Source organism: Mus musculus, chromosome 10 (genome assembly GCF_000001635.26).
Source record: "Mus musculus strain C57BL/6J chromosome 10, GRCm38.p6 C57BL/6J".
In the NCBI taxonomy this organism is placed as follows: Eukaryota; Metazoa; Chordata; class Mammalia; order Rodentia; family Muridae; genus Mus; species Mus musculus.
The window spans coordinates 71,057,367-71,083,843 of record NC_000076.6 but is presented as its reverse complement, the minus strand read 5'-3'; the positions used below and the strand labels follow the sequence as shown (position 1 = coordinate 71,083,843).

General features: G+C 44.1%; 1 protein-coding gene across 2 annotated transcripts in view; it reads left to right on the top strand.

Annotated features, from left to right (window-relative positions):
• Positions 1 to 26,477, top strand: part of Bicc1 (BicC family RNA binding protein 1) — a 236,861-nt gene that overhangs the window by 75,847 nt on the left and 134,537 nt on the right. For both annotated transcript variants that reach the window (NM_031397.3, NM_001347189.1), the window contains exon 2: positions 4,608 to 4,654. In NM_031397.3, the coding sequence (NP_113574.1) occupies positions 4,608 to 4,654 (47 nt within the window). The remainder of the gene's footprint in view (positions 1 to 4,607; positions 4,655 to 26,477) is intronic.

The following is a 26,477-nucleotide window of genomic DNA, read 5'->3' as shown; positions in this document are numbered from 1 at the left end:
AAATGCTTTGGGTTAAGATAGTATTGTGTTTCTTATTTTTCCCTTGGAATCCAGCTCTCTGGTGGTCCGCCCAAAGTCCTCTTTCCTGGTCAGGGATAGCAGTAGCTTAGCTGTGCTGCTTCCCCGTGGGGGACAGAACTGGATGTAGCTTCTATTACAAAAAGAGAAATAATCAAATTCGTGTAAAGTTTAATCTGGACAGCACTGGCGGTATGCAAAGGTTTCTGGGAAGGTTGGTGGTAGAGCTAAATTGTCATCCTGCTTTTGCCTCACTGGTTGGGTGGCTTTCGCTCTTAGCATGGTGAGGGCTATAGGCTGAATAAAGGTCGGGACATGGCTGCTTCTTTGTCTTGGCAGAGGCCCCAGATATTTGTGGATGGAGAGTAACCGTGTCTGTTTTCTCATGGGTCTATAGACTCAGCATGTCAAATGTCTTGAGTTTACATTGAGAAAAACATTCCATGTTGATCTCGCCCCTCTCCCCTCAAACTGTAACTTCTTGGGAGGAACTTGGGTTTTCATACTGAGAACATCGGGTGCATTTGCGAGGAGGACTGTCCCGTTAGAGCTCTGAAGGACCCGTGTTTGAGAGAAGAGAAGAAGGCAGGGACATGCTGTTCTCTCTGGACTTCTACAGCCTTGACAGATGTGTTTCACAGAGTCAGTAGAAGTCCCCAAGGAGGTCCAGCAACCTCAGGTCGAAGTACAGAGAGTTCTTACAACATGTCAGGCATAGATGAGCTCAAAGTGGTGTCTGAGACAATGATCCAACCAAGCATCCAACCAGGGTGTTTTGTCTTGACTCTAGGAGCTTTGGAAAAACTCACATCAGAATTTAAGGAAAGCCAGGCTCATCTGTAGTTTCTTGACCAGCTGGCTTCCCTTGCTATACCTACCTGTTTGTGAATTCCATCTCTCAGTTATCCTGTAGACTCATGGCTCCACAGAGCTTATGTTCAAGGTCCCTTAACAGGAGCTTAACGCTTCTTGTCAAGACCCATGACATCCACCTGTCTTTGTCACCTCACACACGCATGGCAGCAGTTCACATCATCACACACGCATGGCAGCAGTTCACATCATCACACACGCATGGCAGCAGTTCACATCATCACACACGCATGGCAGCAGTTCACATCATCACACACGCATGGCAGCAGTTCACATCATCACACACGCATGGCAGCAGTTCACATCATCACACACGCATGGCAGCAGTTCACATCATCACAAGAGGCTTGAGTACCACAATAATGCATTGCTGGATCCTATTTGCTGCAATAAATTTAATGACAGCCTATTTTTAATTGTTCATTTTATGATTATCTGTTAATTGTTAATTTCTTACTGTGTTTAATTTACAAATTAAACTTTATGCTAGGTATCTGTATGAAGGGACAAGTTGCATAGGTAGGGTTTCTTAACTGAGGTTCAGTCCTCTGTCTGTGGCCTTAGATAGTACCCCTTATAAACTGGGGTAGGGGTGGGTGTTCTACACAAATTTATAGAGTCAAAAAGGGCCATGATCTTTGATACCAGTAAACATCCAGTTGTGACTCCCTGGCCTGCTATTTCTTTTCAAACCCCATCAACATTCTAACAAGATGTATTTCTGATTAATCTTTAGTGTTCTACTCAGTTCGAGAACATAGGTCATCGTATATTGGTTCCAATTGGAGAAGTTTCCTTGCTCTTGTTCTTTGAAGGTGTTTTGAGGTTATGACATGGTGAGCTGACCCTGAGTAGAGTGGTCTCCTGAAGGGAACATCTGTAGTAGAAGTGGATGACCTTTGCCTCAGGAACTTGACATTTGCAGATACTTGCTCTGAAGGAGACTATACAGTCAAAGGCATATTATTTTGTTTCCAGTATGGACATTGGAAAATATCTGAGATGCTAAACCTTCTCTTTTTAAGGGAACCCTTGCTGTCACTAGATTTCTTTCAAATCTTGTTGTACTTGCTACTTTATTTCCATGAAGTTGTCAGTGAGTGAACACATCCCCTTTCAACTGTTTTTATCCTCAAGTAAGGACTTTGCTCAAGAGTTGAATGGTCTGAAATGTCTCCAAGACATTTGCTGTTTGGTTAATATCCTTAGGGCTAGGCTGCCAGTTTTATCCTGCTAGAAGAAACCCTTCAGACCCTCCAGCTGGGGTCGATCAGTTGTTCTGAATTCAGAATTCGGTTTTACTTTTTTGTTGTTGTTTGTTTTAGTATATTAGTATTGACATGTCTCCAAGTTAGGCAGTTGACCCCACAGAATAAACACAAGGCTTTTTCAATGGCAGGGCCACCAAGTGTGTATTGACTGTATGGGGTTGGTGCAGAAAGGGAGTATAAGGGGGTTAGCTTCAGGGATTAGTGTCTATTGCTGATAAGATAAACTGCCACCATTCTCTTGGCCCGGAGCAGATGACATTCACCATCTTACAGTTCTGAGGCTAGACGTCTGCAGTGGATCTCTTTGGGCTAATGTCAAGGTTTTAGCAGGGCCATGCCACCTCAGAGGCTGTAGGAATCCTGCGTTTCTTTGACTTCCAGTTCTGGAAGACACTTGTATTCTTTCTCTTGTGGCCCACACCTCCTCTTTCAAGCCTTTCTCATTATTGATATCTGTATTGTTTCTCCCGTTGCCTTTACTGTCACGATGTCATGTTTTATCCTGATTCTCATGCTTCATTATTTTAAGGATGGTTATTTGGATAACCCAGGGCAATCTTCCTCCCTCTATTATGTAATCCCAGCTCCCAGAGGTTAGGATATGAGTATCTTTACTATTTCAATCCCACCACATATTAGATAGAATTATTATATTTCATTTTAGCTGCTCTTTTCATTTATCTAATTGTCTTTGGAAATCCCAGAAACATGTTTTCTGTTCTGTTGTTTTGATAAAAGAAATGTTGGTTAAAAAAAATAAGCACTTACATATAAGTAGTTGTGAAATTTCAGTTGATGAAAGAAGAATTTAAGCTTTATCATTTGTTTCTTCCGTTTGTGAGACTCATAGTAGGGGCTTGTCACAACTTAATGACAAGTGTCATTCTTAAGGGGACACTTCTTGCATCTTTAGTCATTTTAACAAGTGCTATGAACATGTGCATATGAACACACATGTGCATCTACAGGCACATACACATATATATACACACACATATAAACACCCACATACACAAATACTAATACATGCATATACATACACATATTCATGTCTTCATACACATTACTCATGTACACATATGGCCATGTGAACACATACATACATGCTTGTATTCACATATACACATTCCCTCATGTGCACAAACACATACAAACATGCTACACAAAGCGTGTGTCTGGGTCACCATACCTTCTGGACTTTAACATCCAGGAGCTTGTGCTCCTGCTTCTTCTGCCTGTCCAGTCACCACCACTACATCTTTGCATCTCTTGTTAGAAAGAATCAGCTTGGGACTGTGATAACCATGATATCCCTGTGCTGGTGGCTAAGTCTCTTCCCTCCTCTCCGATTCTCCACTCATCACTGAAAGCCAATTAGAACGCTCACAGGTCACAGGGTGTTTCAGGACACTGTAACAAGCCCCTCATCCCACATTAAGTTTGCTGTTGGTCTTGACCTTGACCGCCATTGCTTATTCTTATGTTGCCACATTTCCTGCTGTAGGAGTGAATAGAGGAGGGGATTGAAGTATTGCAAGAGATGAACTGAGGTCCAAGTATGGCATTTAGTCATTTAAACTATTGACATAAAACACAGCCCTCACCTCAAAGACAGTCAGTCTATTCTGAAGCCAAACATGAGTGACTTGACCTGGGGACATGGATTCAGGTTATCCCAAGGAATATGTTCCTACAAGGAAATGGTTTCATGAACAGCTTTTAGTAACAGACAAAAGACCTATTTCTAAGGCACTTTTCCAAGTAGATTGGTGGGAATATTGGCACCTGGGTTGCATGGAAGTGGGGAACCTGCTGTAGTCTCAGATGCTAGGACCTTCTCTGCTTGGGTTTGGTAGAAGCTAGTGGTTTGCTCAGTTAATATAATCACAAAAGGTATCACCCCAATAAGCACAAGGCTGTTGCTTCAGACACGGATGTGATCAGTGACTTAACAGGACCTAATGATAACCCAAACTTTCCAAATCTCTATGTTCAATTAGTTCTAGACAGATATCCGATATAGACATACATTTTTCCTCCATGGAAACTTCAGTTCCCATGAGCATAAAACTTACCCAGCTCAGAAGTGGGCTGAATAGGATATGCCCTGATGCCCGAGATCCATTACAGATGGGAAATATGGGGAACTATAGCTTTGATGATGGTTCATTCTCCCAGCTTTTTAGTGTGGAAGGGTAGGGCAGCTTCCATCTAGCATGGAGACAGACTCTCATGGGTCTTCCACTTAATCAAGAATGGGTAATCAATGAGATGTTGTGTCTCATGCTTCAATAATAATGCATCCCCGATGAGGCCTGGATGGGATTGTCTTTATCTTTGTGATCACAGCCCTGGTGCTTGAGGGTTTTAAATATAAACATTGAAACAAAGAAAGTCTTTTTAAATGTGTACATTATTATTATTATTATTATTTTTTATTTACAGCTGCAGCTGAAGGAAAAGGCCGAAGTGGGGAAGACTTTTTTCAGAAGGTGAGTGGCATTTTGCCCTTCTCTGGCTTGGGGGGTGTATAGGAAATCACCTTGTGTCTGCGGCTATGCTGGTTATGCCGGGCTGGTTTCTCACACCCAGGCCAACACCAACCTGTTCTACTCATCTGCTCTTGGCAGATGCTCAAACCGTGTCTGGCCTAGAGGTGGGTGGGCATCTCTCATGCTGTCCTTCTTTTTGGTGAGCAGAACATGGGCTGGGTTTTGTAACAAGTGACAGGATGTCTCTTCAGAAGTGCTTGCTCAAAGTCGGGATCATGCCCATTCTGTCTCCTCTGTCCCCTGAGTGTTCTGACCTTCAGTGAAGCCAGTTGGGCCCATCACACGCATAGCAAGGAGAACTATGGTCAGGTCCAGTTGTGAAGATGATGATGAGAAATTAGAATGCTAGTTGATGAACTTGAGTTCTCTTCCTCAGAAAGCCTTTGGTTTGGGAGGAGGCTTTTCCTTTTGAAAAGATGGGCTGGAGTCCACGGTTTTCATTCCTTTTCTCTTTGTATCACTGTGCTCAAACCCCTGCATCCGGATTTGGAGAGCACATTGGAAGAGACAGCCATGGAAGAGGAAGCCGGGTGTGTGGATGAGGTTAAATAATAATGGGGAGGGAACCGTTGGGAAGTCGTCTTTCTCTTGTTTTCCATACGGTCCATGTTTTGTGGTACGGGGAATGGGTGTCAAACTCATCATTCATCTGTGGCTCCATCCAGAAGTTTTAAAAGCTTCCTTATACCTGGGGCTCAAACTGTTTCTCCATTTTGAAAGTATCTACCTGTCATAGGCTGCATGCTGGAGAGAAGAAAACCAGCCAGGCAAGTGAGCCTACTGCCTTAGGGGACTACATGGTACCTGGTGTATATGTATATATATGTATATGTGTGCATATATATATATACATATACATATGCATACACATGTGTACACACACATAAATGTATGTATATATCCATCATATACACACACATGTATATATGTATCATATATGTATATCATATATATATCATATATGAAACATGTATACATAAATGTATATGTATACACACATATATGTATATATCATTCATATATCTGTATATCCATCTATCTGTCTGTGTCTGTCTATATATCTATATTCACACAGCTGTGTAAATGGAACCACATGTCTAAATCCAGGCATACATGTACTGCTCAGGCTCTTACTTGGAAGCACAGAAGCCACTCTTGTCTTCAGGTGAAAAGGTCTGCAGGTTTGTTGTGGGAGGGACTGGTGTCCTCAAAGCCTTTGAAGGCTCATGTTGGAAAAATCAATGTAATAAAAGGGAAATGTCTAAGTTTACTGGAAAGAACATGTCAGTGTTTGGACCAGACAGAAACAGAACCATGGCTCTTCTGCAGAGTAATGAGGCATGGAGGAGCTGTCACCTAACCATATACTCTGTAGTTTCCCATAGTGACATACCGGTGCTCCCACACATCTGTTTGTTTGAGACAGGATCTTATTCTGTAGTCCAGGATAGACTTAAACTCAAGGCAGTTCTCTTGTCTCCGAATCAGTGCTGGGATTGCAGGGGTGAGCTGGTACACCTGGTGGTCACTGTGTGTCTGTAAGGGGACATACATACCCTCTCTTCTAACTGTTGGGGTCTCTCTCTCTCTCTCTCTGTGTACGCGTGCTCGTGTGCGTGCCAAACAAACATTTAAACCCCTCTGTTTCCGAGACTCAAGTTCGATTCATCTGGAGATTTTCAGGCATTTTTCCTGGTCTGGAGAGGTTGGTTTTCTCCTTTATTGTGACCCTTCTTAAAGAGGGGAGGGAAGACGTTGTGCCACTTTGCATTGTGTGTTGTGGAGATCTATGTAAAAGTCATATTACACATGAGAGTACTTGCTGCAGTATGCTAAATTGCTCTGTGTCATCTTTTTCCAATTAGAAAAATAGGATATATTGTTTGGAATAGGGAATCACAGAAGCCTACAGAGCTTAAACTAGAATTTAACAAGAGTAAAGTTGGTCAAATGCTGTGTCTGTCAAGCTATCATGGTTACTGTCTTTCTGCTCCTTGCTGTCTAATCCCACAGAACTTCAGTTACTGCTTCTACCAAAGATGTGTTTGGTTTTCTTTCTCCTCTCTCTCTCTCTCTCTCTCTCTCTCTCTCTCTATATATATATATATATATATATATATATATACATACACACATATATACATATATATACATATATATGTGTGTATATATACATATATATACATATATATATGTATATATATGTATATATATACATATATATTCACACATATATATATCATACACATATATGTGTGTGTGATATGTATGCATATTTGTATATATGCATGTGGAGACCAGACATCTCCTAGCTCTGTGCCCATTATTTTCCCATACCATGCATGTTTTTTTGAAATGTTTTATATGCATGATGGGGTAAAAGACTTACTGTTCTGTCACTGGGAAAACGAGCAATTCCGCAGCTTAAGGAATGGATTCGGTGAGTTTGGCGGTCGGTGCAGACTTGGTTTTCTCTGGCCTGTAACATTCAAGGGGATGCTGTTCCAGATTTCTGGTTATTTTCTCCCATCTTACAGTGAGAGAGTTAGGGTTTCCATGGCTGAGAAAGAGACATCATGACCAAGGAAAACATGGCAGATACGGTGCTAGAGAAGGAGCTGAGAGTTCTACATCTTGATCCAACTTCAGTCAAGAGAGGACTATCTCTCAGGCAGCTAAAAGGAGGGTAACAAAGCCTACCCCCACAGTGACACACTTCCTCCAACAAGGCCACACCTCCTAATAGTGGCCCTCCCTGGGCAAGAACTACAGAGAGACTATTGAAATAATTTTGGGGGGCATTTTTGCCCCACACTTTCTCATTTAGCTCCCACATAAACAAATATCAGAATTTATTAACAAGCTAAATTGGGCAAGTTCTGAGACTATCCTAACCTACACCCCTGCAATAGCCCCTATGTCACTTGAAGTCTGGATCTTGCCCTGCATGCTTTGATTCATATGTGTCCTTAGGGTGAGCTTCTCTTTGTCAACTGCTCATGGTCCATCCTGCTTCATGGTGATCTTCTCCTCCACTCCCCTTTTCTCCTTATGGTCTCAGTCTGGGACTCCCCACATTTCAAGTGCCCCCTGCCCCCTGTTGTGCCTAGTCACAGGCTCTAGGCTTTTATCCTCCAATCAGAGATTGCTGGGGAGCATTCTCTACAGCACATTGTCAATACAGTGCCCTTGCCCAGACTGCAACCTGATCTTGGGGCACAGAACTCAGCATCTGAATACACGGCACACAGGACCAACCCCAACAAGAGACCCAAGTTCATGCCATGCAGCTGGATCGATCCTTAAAGGCATGGGACAGTTGTGTCCCTGTTTGAATCTGGCTGCCACCACGTGCAGGCGTGAGCTCAGAGTGGATGGGTCTATTAAGGTATAGCATGCTGTGTCCTTGAAGCCAGGCCTGAACAGGAAGTTAAACATAACCACAAATAGGGCAAAGAGTGAGAGGAGACAGCTGGGGGTGGGGGGGCAGGCATCTGGAGCAAAAGAAAAGGCATTCTGCAAATGCTTCCCACCAAAAGCTAAATGGTTAGGAAGACGTGTGGTTCATGTGCAGAGCCATCACATGTACATTTTTTGTGTCTCTGGGCTGTTGGAGCGCACATAGGAAGCCCCAACCCCATGAAGAGTTTGTTTTCTCTCCACTCTAGAGTCTAGCTATGTAGGGTTGAGGGTGCAGACAGGGTCTATTCGAGGACCCCGGGGTAGGGTCTGATCTATGTCAGTCTTCTCATTTGCTGAAGTGTCATCTGCGCATCAGCTGATGCCTGTTGCATCTCCATGGGGCTTTCTGGTTTTGTACATCAGTGTCTAAACTTCCCTCCTTTGCTAAGGACACATTTTTATTTTGGTTGGGGTTACTGTTGCTGTGATGAAACATTGTAACTTAAAGCAACTCTAGGGCGAAGGGTTTTTTTCCCCCCTTACATTTCGACACCACTGTTCATCATTGACAATGGTCAAAGCAGGAGCACACAGGGCAGGAGCCTGGAGGCAGGGGATGATGCAGAGGCCACGGAGGGATGCTGTTTTACTGGCTTGACCTTTCTTCTTCCAAGAGGAGAGCAGCAGAGTGCAGTCACCATCAAATCGTAGCAAAACCAAACTCCAACAGGATAAATAGCCCCACGTGCAGTGTCTGGGATTCAGTCACAGTCTTCTGAGCTCCTTTGAAGGCTTTGCCACCCGTACACACAGCTTGTCTTATAAGTTCAGGCTGGCTCCCCTCCATGGCTACTGTGGTCCTTGGCTGTTGTCCCATGGTACTGGGATCTCCAAAGGGCTGAGGGCTCTAGCTTCTCTAATAGCCTCTCCTGGGCTCTATTCAAAGACTCCTGATCTTTCACCTGGTACCAAGCTCAATTTCTCTCTATGATGAACTCAATCTTGGGGCTTCAGCTGCCACTGAGGCTGCACCTCACCAATGGCTTCTCCTTGCCTCTCATAGTGCTGAGCCTCAGCTCCTTTCCACGACCCCTTCCTGCCTTTAAAACCAGTACAACCTGGGAGACTCTTCCATAGACAGAGTTCAGCTGCCAGTACTAGGCACAACTTTGGCCTAACGCAGCTTCCATGTGCTAACCCTGAGGTAACATTCCCAAGAAGATTTCACCTCTGGGATGCAGGTCTCTTCTTAGTCACAACTGATTCTTTAACCACAGCTGACCAGCATCCATTGTCCCAGCGAAGCCAAGGCTTTACTTCAGTAGCGTTGGTCTGTTGTTGTTAATCCCACCTAATTCTTCAGGCCCAGCTGAATTCTTAGTTCAGAATGTCAAACAGCCCTGATAGTCTTGGTTTCTCTCTGAACTCTCACAAGCCAGGCCTCCATGGTGTGCATTTCTCTCAACATTTCCAGACTCCTTCAGAACAGCTCACCAAGCGTTGAACACTCAATGGCTTTTCTAGCCCTGAGTTGCAATGTCCTTCCACAGTCCTCCCCAGAATATGACCAAGTCTGTCACAGCAACCTCCTATCATCCTGGTGCTAGTTTCCCTCTTAGTTAGGGTTACTGTTGTGCTGTGGTCAAACATCATGGCCAAAGGCAACATGGGTAGGAGAAGATCTGGTTTTCTTGTATTTCTACATCACAGTTCATCACTGACGGCAGGAATTAATGCAGGGCAGGAACTTGGAGGCAGGAGCTGATGCAGAGTTATGGAGGAGTGGTGCTTACTGGCTTGCTCATCATGATTTGTTTGGCTTGCTGTTTTATAGTGTCTGGATCACCATCCCATGGTGTACCACCCCCTTCAATGGGCTGGGCCTCACTTATCAATCCCTAATAGAACATAGACTTGTCTGATATTAAGGAGGTGATTTCCCAGTTGAGATACCCTTTTCTTAGATGATTATAATGTGGGTCAAGTTGATATAAAAGTAGACAGCACATTCTTCATACAAGACTAGGGGCCCACCCTATTCTCTGTGGTCACATGCGGTGATTTTAACTCACTACATCCGTCAGTGCCCTGTATCCGAGTAAGCTGCTGGGGGTGAAGGATTCAATGTATATCATCCTGGAGGAAAGCTTAAACCTCTTCACCTTCTAATGTAGGAAATGATTCTGTAGAAAAATTTACTGTCACAGAGAAATAGACCAACACAGTAAAGTGTTGTTTATTAAATGTATATATTCTGTTTGATTGACATATTTCAATTGCCTGTCATTTATTATTTTTTTCTATTGCCATCGTTGCAAGTCATCTCTAAAAAAATGTAATCAATCTGAGAAAGGAAAAGACTTAAACTATGATCCCATACATTATATTGAAATAGAACCGTAGATGTAATCTTCATCTTTTTGCTCACATATATGAAAGTGACTTTCAGTATTTTCTGGGTAACAGGGCTATGGATTAAACTATTTGCATAAGGTGTACACTGTGCACTCTCTCTGTGTGTGTGTGAGTGTGTGTGTGTGTGTGTGAGAGAGAGAGAGAGAGAGAGAGAGAGAGAGAGCTTGCTTTGCAACGTTCTCTAACAATTATGTCTTTCATTCTTTGGCTCTGTCTATTCTTTACAAGGGAGGGAGTGGCTCAGCTTATCAGTGGTCTCTCTAGTTTGTTCTCCACGCCTAACAGCAACTTTCATCTCGGCACATGGAAGTGATCTTCCAGGTTGTTTTCTTCCTTGTGGGTTTTTTCCTTTGGGCCGTGGTTCATGGCTTACTCATTGTCTACCCCGTTTCCTCTTCATCTTTTTTTTTTTCCTCTCTTCTTGTGAAAAATGATCCCAATCAGCCCTTTCTTGGCAGGAAAGTGTGTTACAGTGTATAAGGTGGGGATGGATTCGGGGATGTCTTTCCAGTGTGACTCATCAAAGCCAAAGGCTCTTAGGTACTTGGGTCTTGATGGCTGATGAAGATGACGTCCACTTAGCATCTCTGTGGCCTTTGATGGGATCCCCAGGGCTCCTCTGCACGGGGCTATGCACTGCAACACCCAAAGCACACATCACATATTTTAAACAAAGGGGTATTTTTTTTTTATTTGTAATCAGATATTGGATGTTTCTTTGGAAATTGACCAATAAATTGTGCCCTGGCCTAGGGCTAATGGCATAACTAACTTGGAAGAGATACTCCTCGGTGGCTAATATTATACTGTTATCACCCTAAACTCCTGCCCTTTAGGAAAAAAGATTGCTTTTGGTATTTTTTGAAACTACAAAGTTAAAGAGTGTGGCCTTCTAGAGGAAAAATTGCTTCAAGGAAAGCTTAGTCCCCTGTACCCCAGAATGGATAGGTCAATTGTCTCAGCTGAGACAACCTTAGTCTTTAGTTGGAAGGGTAGTAGAAGTGATAAAATTCATGGTGTCTCCTCCACTGGCCATTCATTGTTCTGTAAGTGTTGGAAGCCTGACCCTCCTTTATTTTGTCTTATCATTTAAAAGCGTATCCAGTTAACTGTGATTTACAAAGCCAACTTTTCAAATGCTGAGTCTTTATGCTTAAACGTACTCTTTTTTTTTTCTTTTAGATTTGTGGGTGGAATGGGGACATCCTCATGGAGACAGGGGTCAGGGAGGAGGTATGGGATGTGGAACAGTTGCGGGGTGGACCAGAAGGGGAAATAAATAGATATATAAATAAATACATAGATAAATAAAAGATAAAAAAGAAAAAAATATTCATGAAATGTTCAAGAAAATGGATAGGCTAGAGGTCATCCTGCAAAAGAAAATAAAACAGACTCTGAAAGAAAACAAAAAGTATCTGTGTGTCTTTGTATGGCAATGCATGTAGGGTGCAGTAGCTGCAGAGTCCAGAAGAGGGCCTCAGATCCCTGGAGCTGGGGTATTAGGAGATTAGGAGCTGCTGGCCATGGGCACCGGGGACTGAACTGGGCTTCTCTAGGTGAGCAGCAAGTGTTCTAAACTGCTGTGTGATCTCTCCAGTGCCCATTGATACTGTTTTTATCTCTCTCTGTCTCTGTGTGTGCACTTACGTGCACGCACAAGTGCATGCATGCATGTGAGTGTGTGTGTGGCCAACACACAGAGAAGTCAGTACATTAAATATTTCTGTTTTCCTTAATAATGGTTCAGGGGGAACATCTTATTATTTTATGCTTCTCTAAGTAACTTGACCCTTGAATTAAGTGATCAAATATCCTGGTTGTTATTGTCTGATGTCGAATATGTAGCACTTGTGGCTTTTCTAAACCAGCTCTTTGGCAGTTTAGAAAAATTTATTCGGATGTACATTCTTTCCTGAAAAAGAGTGGTCTCGGATATTTTCGTGGTGGAGAAATGGACTTGGGAATGTTTCCTTCATTTTTTTTTTGTCCCCTTCATCCCCAGTGAAGTGAGACCCATACGTGAATGCCTTCCTTTCCTTTGCGTTGACTGAGGAGTTTGTCAGTGTAGGTGACCATTGATCGCCCACAGTTTCTGTTGTTTGTTATCACCATGACAACAGACTGGACAGGTGTAATGTGGATCCTCCCCCCCCCCCCCAGTTTCCTTTTGACTTTCTTTCCTGAGTTTTCCATTATTTATTTTGGAAGATGATTAAGACTGTATTTCCCATGAGCCTAGTTACTCTGGAATTACTGGGGAACCTTAATATCCCTTGAATAAGAGAGCAAGAAACTTTGGGGGCTTGGCGTTGTTTTTGTAAGTTAAGTAGATCTTCTCTGGTGGTGGGTGCTGTTGGGAGCCATGTGGTGTGGCCTGTTCCCCAGCTCTGGAGGTTTGGAGAGGCCAGGCTCTTCTTGGCTCTAGCCAGCTCTTGAGAGGGAGGTATTGGCAAACTTGAGGCAGTGATTTTTTTCTCAGGGCTTGATGGGAACATGGCTGTGAGTTTCTTCCTATTTGAGTACTTCTCTGTTTATGCTTTTTGTCTCCTGATAATGAGACCTGTTCTTTTGTAAGAAAGGAATCCTAAATCCCTTGTGTCTGATGGGTCTCTTGGGAATGCTAAAGAAGAGGCAAAACTGACTTCCACAAAGCTTGACTCTGAGGGACCAGGCCCTTAGCTGGATTGAGAGGGAGAGAGCGAGCGAGCTGGTTTCAAAGCTGAACTCACAGACACTGATGTCGTTGTCCTTGGAAGCCATGACTGTGGAGAGAAAGGGGTTCCCATATGGCTCCTGTCCTCGAGAAGGAGATTGTAAATGTCACACATTAGGCAGGAAACGTAGGGGAAATGTAGGACATGATCTTTTTTTCACTCTGGAGACTTCAAGGCTTCCTTGAGGCCCATGGTTTGAATAGGATTTTGATTTTCAGAGACGGCCTCCTTTAGGAAGGGAGTGTCTTTGGTGCAATTGGTGTGTTGAGGGAAGGAAGGCCTTGTGGCTGGGCTGCTGGGCAGGGTTTAACGGGGTTATGGTGTCTTCTATACCCATAGCCCCATAGTGTCTAAAGGAGGCTCTGGGCTCTGTGGAAAGACATCTTTGCAAAAGAATCAATGGGAACCTTTGCAGAGGCAGGGATACCCCTTCATATATATATATATATATATATATATATGTATATGTATGTATGTATATATATACACACACACACATATACACACATATACACACATATACACACATATACATACACATATATACACACACATATATATGTGTATGTGTGTATATATAACATGTTAAACTTTATAAAATGATTTCATGTGGCTAATAATGGCCTCTGGTTTTTCCCTGTAAAGTCATAAGGATGAGAGGAAGGATTCGAATCCAGAACTCAGCAGATCATTTGTTCCATGAGCTGTTTCCTCAGAAAGAGTAAAAAATTGAAAACGGTTACAAATGCTGTTGTGGCTTAGTCCTGTAACCCCCACACTTGGTTGGCTAAGGCAGGGGAATTGCTGTAAGTTCCAGGCTAGCCTAGGCTATATAGTGAACACTAGGCTAACCTGGACTACAGTGTCAGACCTTGTCATAGAAAACAAAACAAAACAAAACAAAACAAAACAAAACAAAACAACAAACAACAAAAAATTCAAACCAAACCAAACCAAACCAAACCAAACCAAACCAAACCAAACCAAACCAAAAAAACCCGAAAAGAAACAAAACAAAACCACAAACCAAATCAAATCACTCTTCAAGATGACCAGATACTTGGCCATACAGTTTGCTTTTCCAATACTTACGGCTGTTGGATCTTGAGCCCAGGAACACAGGCCTGCTGGGAAGATCTTCTGCCCTGACTCCTTTATTAGCTTGGGGTTAGGAGCACATAAATACTACTCTCCCGAAGAACCATGGCAGTCTCAGCAAAGATTATTTTTTTAATGAGGTTTTACAACACGGGTTCTCAGCTATTGTGATACCTTTATTATATTTTGGATCATAAAATGGCCAAGTTCAGAATGATGTCTATAAAATAAATGTTACCGTATTTAATTTAAGTTCTGATCTTTGTGTGATATGTCACTTAAAAATGTATTTTCAGGGCGGAAAAAAGTCAAAAGTTTTGGCTGCTGCAGTTTATTTCTGGCCCCGTTTTATGGAAAGGAAACAAAACTTTCTGAGAAATGGATACGAATAATTTAGATTTGGCAAGGTGTGGGAAATTGGGTTCTGTTTGTAGGATTAAGGAACTGTTGGCTATCACTTTAGCATATGTTACAATTAGCATTAAACCACCAGTGTAATGATAAATGCACACGAAGAGGCAAGGCCAAGAGCCTTTGAGGTCCAGGAGCTCTTGCGGGGAAGGATCTTCCAGCTCAGTCACCGACAGGAATTCATGTTGTAGCTCTCCCACTTCTTCAGTCCTGGTGTTAAAGCTCAGAGGGAACTTGAAACCTCAAAGCTTTGTTTACAAGTCTGCTCATAAGATTTTAACCTCCTGAGGCTCCAAGGGAAGGTTCCGGCTCTGTTGTCCTGGTAGAAAAACGTGGATGGGCATTGGTTCTTTAAAAGGAGGTCAGGCGACTTTAAGCCAGGGTTGGGAGGCACTGGGATGGAATGTGGGTAACAGGCAGGGACAGAGCTACACTCAGGTGTATCACCAGTATCAATAAAAGTGATTCTGGAGTCTCGTGCACTATTAATTATATATAATGATATACCTTATTTATTGCTTGTATGTCCTTTACTTATGACTTAAACTCTCTGTTCAGCTTTATTCCATAAAATTTAATGTTTCAGATATGGAGAGATAGCTTCGTGGGTGAAGCACATGTTGTGCAGTCTGAGGACTGGAGCTCTCGAATGCTGAGAACCACTCGAAGCCTGGGCAGGCATAGTGGCTCCCTGTCACCTGAGGAGGCAGAGATAGGAGCTTCCGGGAGCAATCTGGACAGCCAGACTAGCTGCTCAGAGATCTCTGGTTTCAAATGAGAGACCCTCCTGCAATCCATCTAGTCTCTGTTTGGGGACCTAGCACATTGCTCTGTGCATCTGGTTAGGACTAAGGGATGTCGGTGTTGTGTGGGACCTCAGAGAGTTCCTCGGTTACTGGATAGATGGGGAAAACAGGACGTTGGAACTGAAGCCAGTTGCCCAAGTTGTGAACAGACGGCTGCTCTGTGGCTCTTCTGCATAAGGCCTCTTCTAGGTCATTCATATCTTCCCCAAATCCACACGCCTTTTCAAGGAGAAAGGTGATCTCACCTCTGTCTTCTTGTTAACCGGAACACGCAGCACTTAAAGATCGATACTAGAAGTGCTACGAGTCTGATCAGTTCTGAGCCCCCTCCCAACACATACACAAAGGTGCCGTGGGCCCCTTGAGAGGCCATGGTGCGAGTCAGGGTCTGTGAAGTAGGTTGTTTATAGCTTGGATGGTCCAGAGACAGGGATGCTGCATTGAGGTAGGAGCCACAAGATCTGGCCTTCAGCATTAAAACAGCCAGTGGCTGCAGAGTGTAGGACCGGCCCTGGAAGACCTGGGTGTCAGCTCTCTTGGAAAAAAAAAAAGGTGTAATTTCTTATAGATCTGGGAGCAAAATGAGCTGACACAATGCTCTCATGCCAGGTTTTTAAGCAGGAAGGTATAGTAACAAACCTAAGTGGAGGTTTGACTGACAGAAGACAATAGAGTTTGCATCTTACAGACAAAAGATGGTGGAACAGCTGCCAGCATCATGGGACGAGGCCCTCCTCTGAACACATGTGCAGTTCTAGAATACATATGGCAGCTTGTCTCACGGTAGGGTTGAGTTGGTTGTGTCTTGTATTTTGAGGATCCTATTTTCTTGATTCTTCTGTCTCATTTGCTGCTTTGATTTTCTTTAAAATCTATTTTTCTTTTGCAATACTGGGGATCGGACCCAGGACTTTGTATAAGATAGCATGTGCTCTACTATAGGGTAATACCCTAGAATCAATTTGTTTCTATTTAGATGTCTATATCTTACGTTTTTGGGGCAGACAGGTTTTTATTACCTATAGATATTCCTTTTGTCCTCCTCTCTCACCTCCCCTTTCTCCTGCTAATGACATGGTAAACTCACATGTAACAGGTAGTTGGTTACCTTAAGGGCCTTACTCTGTTGATCCTATCTTGCGCTCGCTGGACTGGCCAGCAGTAACGATGCTGCAACAGGGTCCTTCTGCACACGTTTATTGGGAGAGCTTGATTGCAGAGGCGAAGAGACCCCGAGCCCAGAACTGGTACTGCTTATATAGGCCTAGGAGAGGCGTGTCTCACACCCGGATTGGTTATGCACTAAGCCTCATTTGCATGTTCCTCATCTGATTGGCTACTCCCAAAGCCTCATTATCATGCCCGGGCCAGGCAGTGTCTTTGCAAAAACCTTTACTGCATATGTACACATTGGTTGTTTGTCCAAACTTATGCGTGGTGGCCAGCAGTAGTCAGTGCCACTCTGCTACGGCACATGTGGCTTCCCACAATCCTATATCGTGAAGTATGAAATCCTCCGGGACAGAAAGGCTGTGGCTTAATTAGGATGGACTGAAGGTACCAGGACAGACTGAGATTCATTTTTTTTATAGATTTATTTATTTATTATATGTAAGTACACTGTAGCTGTCTTCAGACACACCAGAAGAGGGCATCAGATCTCATTACAGACGGTTGTGAGCCACCATGTGGTTGCTGGGATTTGAACTCAGGACCTCTGGAAGAGCAGTCAGTGCTCTTAACCGCTGAGCCATCTCACCAGCCTGAGATTCATTTTTAATGCAAGAATAATTATGTTTGCAGAATGGGCTAAACAGACAGTATAAGTGACTTGTCCAGGTATGGCTATTTATCTCTGTAGCTCAGGAAATGGTTTGCATATTAGCTGCAGTATCTGTCACTCTGGCTCCTTGAGCATTCCATGTTTAACCTTTTGGTCTGGAGCCCTTGACTGGTAATGGGAGTCACCCACAGGCTGCTCAGGGACTTCTGTGACCCACTGGGTTGGGTACAGGGCCATAACCAATATCATCATGCAAGCTCTTTGTTAGTATTGAATAAGGACTGTTCTGTTAGACGTGTGAAGGACTAAGGGTGTGTGTACTGTTGGTGGACAGTGTGGATATCAGTGATGTCACTGATAATACAGGCCTGGTGGACTAGGGGCACCAAGTAAGTCAGTGCTGTGGTGCTCTCAGGGAGCTGCTTAAACTGTGGAACAAGGGTGACCTGGAGACTTTGGGGAGGTATGCATGAAGACAAAGAGGCACAAGAATCTTTGTAAGATGCCCTAGAATGAAGAGGATCAGCAGGAGCGAATTAGGGGTGACTACTGTCTCTCCTAAAAAATTGCAGGCGCATGACAGCTATCGGAGAGCTATTTTTCGATGGCAAAGCAGAATTCTATCTACTACGTTGACTTCGAAGTCCAGATAGGAGTGTTAGAGACAACATTCAGGGGAGACCGTGACGATGGAAGTTGTATCTTACCAGGAGTGAATGGATGCCCAGGGGCAGCAGAGGATATGCACAGAGTTGCCTATGAAGATGGATTTTATTTTCTTAGTCACCTCTTTAATCGTACAGAAAATAACAAATGTAATTATTTAAGGTAAATAATGACGAGAGCTTTCAAAAGGCCATTTGGGAAAACAATGGCTAAAGTTAGACCGTGCTTAGCAATAGGGTGCTGGTCTTGTATGCATGAAGCCCTAAATCTAATCTCTAGTCCTGCCCTCTAAGGAGGGAGGGAGGGGAGAAAGGGGCAGGGAAGGTGGAGAGCATGGTGTTGTTTATTCTTTGCACAGATGGAATCTGAATTGATATCACTGAAGTCATAGTCACAAGGAGAAAGCTTCATTTATTTGACTCTTGTTATCTCCTCCATCCATCTTCCTGTCTTTCTGCTTCTCTTCCCTCTTTTGGTCTGGATGTCTCTGAGATACTGATCATGTCTCACTGTGAGTAGGCACAGCATGCGGGGCACCCAGAGTTCACAGACAACAAAGTCGCCTCGTTCAAAGAGCCTATGTGTCAGCCAGGGAGCAGCAAGGGCTAGGGTTTGTGGCACAGGAAGATGAGAGTGCCCAGTGACTCCACATACCAAGGGAGATAGAGCTTACTGTCCTGAAAGCACACAAGTTGGAGAAAGCCAAGGATGGCTAGCCCAACAACAGGGTTTGTTCTCCCATGATGCATCAGCATTGGCATGGAGTCACAGGTCTGTAGTAGCCCTAGAATCCTCCTCCTCTTCCCCTCTCTCCGTTCTCCTCCCCATTCAATTGACAAATACACAGATTGATGCTTATCAGCATGATGCTCTGATTGGTATCTGTAAATGCTGAGATATGGTAAAGTGAAGCTAGCCGATCCTTCCTATGTTTATGTGGCAGAACAGTTAAGATGTACTCTTGGCAATCATTGAGCTGCGGCACATTAACTGGGGTGTCACCATGATGCATGGTGGATCTGAGCCTATTTCTCCTGTCTTACTAAAACAACATTTTAAAGCTAGCGATCCGGCTCAGTGGGCAGAATGCTTGCTTAGCATGTCTAAAGTTCCATGTCCAATCCCTAGCACCATGTAAGCTGGGCAGATTGGTGCTCACATGTAATCCCAGCGCTCAGAGGCAAAGGCAAGGAGAATCAATAGTTCAAGGCCATCCTCAGCTACTTGGCAAGTTTGAAGCCAGCCTGGATTACGTAGGATCCTATCTCAAGACAAATTTTAAAAATTCTAATTGTTTTTGTGTACAAAAGTTGGGAACAGAGATTTCCTCTCAGTTTCGGGTTGAAGGTTCAGCTCACTGGGTGTTTGCATGGTGTGAGAGGCACGTAGTCCTCCTGTGTTTTCCAAGGCTCTGATTCTCCTTGGACTTCTCAGTAAGTTGGGTAATGAGATCTTTGATGATGGGTGCCTGCCACCAAAATTAAATCCAATTAATCTTGTTGAACATGATACTGAGAAACAGGGTCAGACCTAGCAGGGGGCTTCTTTTTAGCCCCATATCTCACACCCAGTTCATGGCTAAGTAAGATCTGGACAGGAGTGGCCATTTTTCATTAAAAATTAGCCAGAATGCTCCTCTGTTCCCTTCTCTGTTGACAGCAATGTCTCGTGAGCTAAGCAGCCTACAGATCCCATAAAGGATTGAATTGAAGAAAGACTCCAGCCTACACTGTTGTGGTGGATTGAATATGCTTGGCCCAGGGAATGGCACTATTAAGAGGTGTGGTCTTGTTGAAGTGGGTGTGGCCTTGTTGGAAGAAGTGTGTCACTGTGGTTGTGGCTTTAGGACCCTTTTCCTAGCTGCCTGAAACCTAGTTTTCTCCTAGCAGCCTTCAGATGAAGATGTAGAACTCTCAGCTCCTTCTACACCATGCCTGCCTGGATGCTGCCATGTTACTGCCTTGATGATAATAAGCTGAACCTCTGAAGTTGTGAGCCAGCCCTAATTAAGTGTTGTTCTTTATAAGAGTTGCTTTGGTGATGGTGTCTCTTGACAGCAGTAAAACCCTAACTATGACAACTATACGTGTTGCTGTTTTTCTGTCTACTGTTGATGCCTGTGTAGTTACAGTGTGACACAGTTATCCTTCCTATCAGCAACAACATCCATGTGGACTCTTTGGATACTAAGTGGTACCGGTTGTATAAAAAAGAAGCTGATAAAGTGTGTGTGTGTACCAAAAATGTTTGCCTACAAACAGGCTGCCATGGGATAATCAACCATCCATAGTTTCCAGAGAAGGGTATAGTTAAACTTCTTTATAGGCTGAAGTGTTATAAGCCAAATTAGAATCCAAAGAATCACCTTCCTTTACTACTGAGGATCTACACACACACACACACACACACACACACACACACACACACCCCTACATACCTGTTGAATCATAACTTGCTTATTATAGCCATGGGATAAGAAGGCACTCAGCAGTGCTTGCTGAATGAGTGAAGGAAATGATACACTCACTCATTAAAAATGTTGAGTTAGAGGAGATGGCTCAGTGGGTAAAATAGATAGACACAAGTTTGGGGACCAGAGTCTGGCTTGCGTTCTCTCTCTCTCTCCCTCTCCCTCTCCCTCTCCCTCTCCCTCTCCCTCTCCCTCTCCCTCTCCCTCTCCCTCTCCCTCTCCCTCTCCCTCTCCCTCTCCCTCTCCCTCTCCTTCTCCCTCCCTTCCTCCCTCCTCTCTTTCTTTCTTTCAAGATTTAATTAATTAATTAATTAATTAATTAAATGTATATGAGTACACAGTTGCTGTCTTCAGACACACCAGAAGAGGGCATCGGATCCCACTACAGATGGTTCTGAGCCACCGTGTTGTTGCTGAGAACTGAACTCAGGACCTCTGGAAGAGGTCCATCTCTCCAGCCTGAGTCTGGGTTTCTAACATCCCTGTAAAAACCAAGAGTGGTGGTGCATGCCGGAAACCTCAGCACTAAGGGATGGTGGTGCCGGGAGAGATAGACCCCCTCATGTTCACAGGGACAGACTTAAAATTGAGCCTAGGTACAAAACTATTGAGTAGAAAAGGCAAGTTGTGAAGTTGCAGGGGTGTCACAAGTTTGTGCTAGCATAGAAGTAGCCAGGGCTCCAAAATGCTGGCATTGCTCTGTGAATAAACCCCACTTACCCTAAGCTGGTACTCAAATTTGTTAATTACCTAGTGGTAAAACCTGCCTGGAAGAGTGGCTGAGAATATCTGTGCTCTGTGATGTGATCTGGGCTCTAAGCTTCCTGGGTAACTGGAAGCTTCTTAGCTCCGAGGCTCTGAGGCTTCCAGGGTCAAGAGCTGAATTCTGTTCTGTGTAGATCCCAGCCCATCTTCCCTGCAATGTTTATTCAGTCCATGTGTGCTGTGTTCTAGGACATAAAACAATGATGCTTAGTCAGGGAGAGGAGAAGGTCACAGAAATGATTTCGAGGCTGGCTTTCTTCCTGGAATGTTGTGGGACTTTTCCTGTAACAAGTTCCTGGTGATTTGAGGACATCTGCAGACGTTGTGTTCAGACTCTGACTTGCAGTTCTTGGTTCAGGGCAGCCGCTGCACGCATCCTGTGTCTGACCATGCAAACCTCTATCATGGAGATCACCCAAGCCTCGTGTGCTCTAGAAATGTGGGCCTTTCCTCCTTATCTTTCTTACACCTTCATGCCTACAAGTGTCATTTACTAGTATGTGGGTCAACCAGTTGTCCCTTCCTTAATGCCAGTGAATAAAATTTTGTGCTTCTTACCCCTTTAATCAAACCATGACTTAAAGATAAGCTGATTTTCCCACTGTAAACTGGGATATTGAGGTCTCTGTTCTTGGTTGGGCCACTGAATGTTTTTGTGACATTTCACAGACAAGTTGGGACATGAACATCCAAGGGAGGGATGGTGTCCTTAACTGCATGGCAACTATATGCACCTTAGAGAGTTTGGCTATATGCCAACTGATTGTGTACTTAGTTTGGGGCTCTCTGATTGCAGTACTCCTCACTGTCTTCTTGTGTCTCACATTTGCCAAGTAGTCTAGCTGTTTCCTGAAGCAACTCCCTCTACGGTTGTCAATCACTACCAGACCTTCAGAGGCATCTTCAATTACATTCACGTCTGAGCAAGGCTAGGCAAAGTTGGACTGCATGATTCTGGCATTCATAAAGTCAACTCTGAATTGCAGAAATGTAGTTATTTATTTATTTTTTATTTTTAAAAGTATTGTTTAAGGTTTATTTATTTTATCTATATAAGTACAGTGTAGTTGTCTTCAGACACACCAGAAGAGGGCATCAGATCCATTACAGATGATTGTGAACCACCATGTGGTTACTGGAAATTGAACTCAGGACCTCTAGAAAAGCAGTCAGTGCTCCTAACTGCTGAGCTATCTCTCCAGCCCCAGAAATGGAGTTTTATACGATACCATCTTAAACCCTTTTCCAGAAAGGGACTGGAAATGGTTTAGGAATTGACAAAGAGACAAAGACTGAAGACGTAGTGCAAAAAAGAGGGACAGCTAGACATACCTCGTGGTGAGGGACAGAAAGTTTGCACAAACATCCCAAATGCCATCCAGGGCTCAATCAGAAACCTACAAGACTCTGGGGTGCAGACTGTGGAAGACAGGACCAGTGGCTTTGGAAGACCACAGACTTGACGTTGCTCAAGCTTGGAAAGGCTTCTGTTAACTTTCTTGAGGAGATGCTGGGGTGCAGGGAGTAGAAGCCCTCCATAGCAGGCAACCCATCAACCTAGACTTGCCTTTTACTGGGTCTTTGTTTTTCCATTTAATTATATTTCTAAGACAGGGTTTTATGTAACTTAAACTAGTCTCAAAATTGCTATGTACCCAAAGGTGACTTCGAACTGTGGATTTTTTTTTTTTTTTTTTTTTTGCTTCTGCCTTCCAAGTGATGGGATTACAGGTCTTGTGTTATTACACCCAAACCCAGGGCTTCATGCATACTGAGCAAGCACTGTACCAGCTGAGTTACATTCCCCTGCCCATGAGTCTTGTTCTAAGTGTAGGATGTAATAGACGTGTTTCTTTGCATTATGTACTCGGATGCTTTGTGCTTATCTAAAAGGGAAAAATAAAAACTCATAATACTGCTCACAACCCACCCAGGACCACAGGACAATGGGGCCACTAGAACCTATACATCTACCACAGTTGTGTAAGAGAGTTCTGTAAGAAGGATAGCTTGCATAAGAGAGTTAGTGTGTGTGTGTGTGTGTGTGTGTGTGTTTAGCTCTTGGAGCCCACAGTTTACCCTTTCTCATATTAGCTTGGTCAGAGTGCAGTGCATGGACCCACCTACTCCCAGGCCTGGGAGCCTCTGGTTTTCATTAAAGACATGTGTGTTCCAGGCAAGCTGTGTTTGTGGCATTCCACAGCCAGTGCCTTTCAAGACTCTGGGGAGGTTGTCCGTCCAGAGCCACCTGAGCGTGCTTGAAACAACTAGATAAGAACAGTATTTTCTTTCTTGGACTTTTAAACATTGTTAGTCTTTGAAACTGTAATTGAATTGAACTTGTTATTGTTGTTCAGAAGGTCAGCCTTCTAAGAAGAAAATGAAGCTGTCTTGCATGTAAAGACTTTAGAAACCTGAGAATCCTTCTGTGTCTTTTCAATATTAGAAATTTAAGTTAAGAGCAATTGTGTAGATTGCCAGCTTATACCACTGTAACATTTAGCATATGTTCAAATCATTAATAAGGTTCTACATACGCTTTAACCCAGAGGCAAAAATTATTTGTGAACATTGATTTCATTTTTTAATCATCTGTACTTGTGTGTGTGTGTGTGTGTGTGTGTGTGTGTGTCTGTGTGTGTATGTGTCTGTGTGTGTATGTGGGTGTCTATGTGTGGGTGTGTGCACACAAATGCAGGTGCCTGCAGAGGCCAGAAGAAGGCACCAGATCCATTTGAACTGGAGTTACAGATCATTGTGAGCCACCTGACCTGGGTGCTGGGGACCAAACTTGAGGGCTTCTGTGAGATCCATCTCCACTTTTAACTGCTGAGCCATCTCTCCAGACCACACAGTTATTTTTAGATGTCAACTCTTTTTTTCTCTCTCGATTTTTAAGATTAATTTTTAAAGTGGATGTACAAAGAGATGGGTTTGGTTGTGATGTCTTCATATATGTGTGTATGTATGGACAAATGTATGTCAGTATAGCAGGCCCTCCTCCAGCCCCTGCTGCTTTTTTGCTGTCCCATCTCCCGCTTCTCTTTGTTAGTTCTTCCCTTCTGCTTCTTTGTGATATATCGAGGTCATTACCTTTCTCTCACTTCCTCCCTCTCACTTTAGATTTCATCTTCCCTCTCGTTATGCCCCTTCTATGTTCACGTCAAAAGCATGTGTATTTAAATTTAAGTGCAAGGAAGCATGCACCGTAAGGAAACAGATGGATCTGGAGATGATTATATTAAGTAGAATAAATGTCAATTCCTCACAGTGAGAATTCTCCAAGTATCATTAGGGTTTGTATTCTGAAGAGTGTCACTGTGGTGTTTGGACCGAAAGTTCACTCTCCTCTCTGCCACCCCCACCCTCATGCTCTTGGCTGCAGCCACTGCACCTCTGTCCACAGACGGGAGGCTAACAGCAAGCTTTCTTCTCCAGGAGGGAAGGGCACACACTTCGAACCTCGGCCGTTCCATTGGCAGGTGTTTATTTTTCCAGGATGACTGAACGTGCTTTCAGAAATTGCCAGGGGTTGCTAGGCAGACTTCAACAAACACAGAGGCCATCGCTGGCCTGCTGCCTGGCAGGTTTCTCAAGCCAAGTGGTTTTGTGACCCTGGCTTGAGAAGGCAGCGTGCCCTCTTTCTGTTTGAACCTGGAACCCCGTGATGCCTTTTGCCAGCTCTCCGGTGGGCATTCTGAGGCAGTTGTGAAGTTGAGGTTAGTTCCCCCAGGGGACCAGCTGACTGACTTTAAAGGAAGGGCATACTGTCATTGTTCAGGATTTCGGGCCGGTTCCCTTGGCCCTCTCAAAGGTGACGAGAAACTGTCTAGAGTAAACCTGTCTCTGAGTCAGCACTGGCTCTGTTCCCGTGTGCTGCCCTCCAGGGATCAGTGGCCTGTCCTGCTGAGCATTCCCTCAGTCTGTCTTCCTCTCTTGCCTGGCAAGGGGAAGAAGTCGTTAGACACCCCTGTGCAGACAGTGTTTACTGCAGTGAGCTTTCTCCATTAATTCAGAGCAATGCTTGAGATACTGGAGTAACACAGGGTTTTTTTTTTTTTTTTTTTTTTTTCTGGACTAGCGATTAGATGTAAGAATGGTGTATCTACAAGTCTGCCCGTTGTAGACTTTGACTGTCTGTGGGTCTGTCTGTTTTGGCTTCACTGCCACCAGAGCAACTTCTCTTGAGGATGGCACCACGCCATTTATTAACAAATACACACTATTCCTGAAGGCTGGCTGTTTAAAAGACAGCACCTTAAATGTGTTAGTCCCGCAGAGCGCAGCTTGCTGATAGACAGAATCTGCTGCCCACTCTCTCCAGGAGGCAACAAGAGTGTGACAGAGAAGGTCACCCTGATCTGTAAGAGGCGGGCAGGCCTACTACTCTCTGCATGCACGAGCTGGTGAACTCATTGCTCAGGTGTGGAGGCTGGAGGGAGTCCTTGGGCATGTTGGGCTCTATCTTTTGTAAACTTATCCCCAACCAGGACCTGGAGCTAGCCTGACAGCCAGAAAGCCCCTTACCTTCTAGTTTGTGCTACCCCACAGTGCTGGGTTATAGATGTGCATAGCCCTTTTCTTTTGCCTCCCTCCCTTCCTCCCTCCCTCCCTCTGCCCCTCTTTCCGCTCTGATCTAAAGGCCATCTACGCAGCCCCAGGCATACCCTTCATCTGGGTTGAGATTCTCCACAGTACAGCCTCAGAATTTTCTCTTTCCTGTTTCCTCCTGAGGAACGACTCTCGAAGCTCCTAGTGCGAAGGGCCTGTAGGGTTTCACAGCTGATGTTCCTTATCAGGGTCGTCACCATAGACACGAGGCTAGGACAAGAGCAGCAAAGATAGATTAGCTCTGTATGATCTTAGCATCCCTCACTCTTTTTATTTAGTCTCGTGTGTCTGGAACATTCTGATGGAGAACAGCACACAAGCTAGGCATGTTTCCCGAATGGAACTTCCCAGCAAGCGTGACAGAAGCAGTAGGGGGTAGGGGTGGAGGTGGGGTGGGGATTCCCATACAAGTGACGTGTGACATGTGGTGCTGAGCTTGGGTGGTACACTCCTGGGTTGGTTTGCTTGTAGACCTGGCTGTCCTGGAACTTGCTCTATAGACCAGGCTGGCTTTGAACTTGGATCTTACCCATCTTTGTCACTAGGCTGCTGGGATTAAAGGCATGTGCTATCGTGCCTGGTTCTTGGGTTTGTTTTTAAATCAAATACCTCAGTCTGT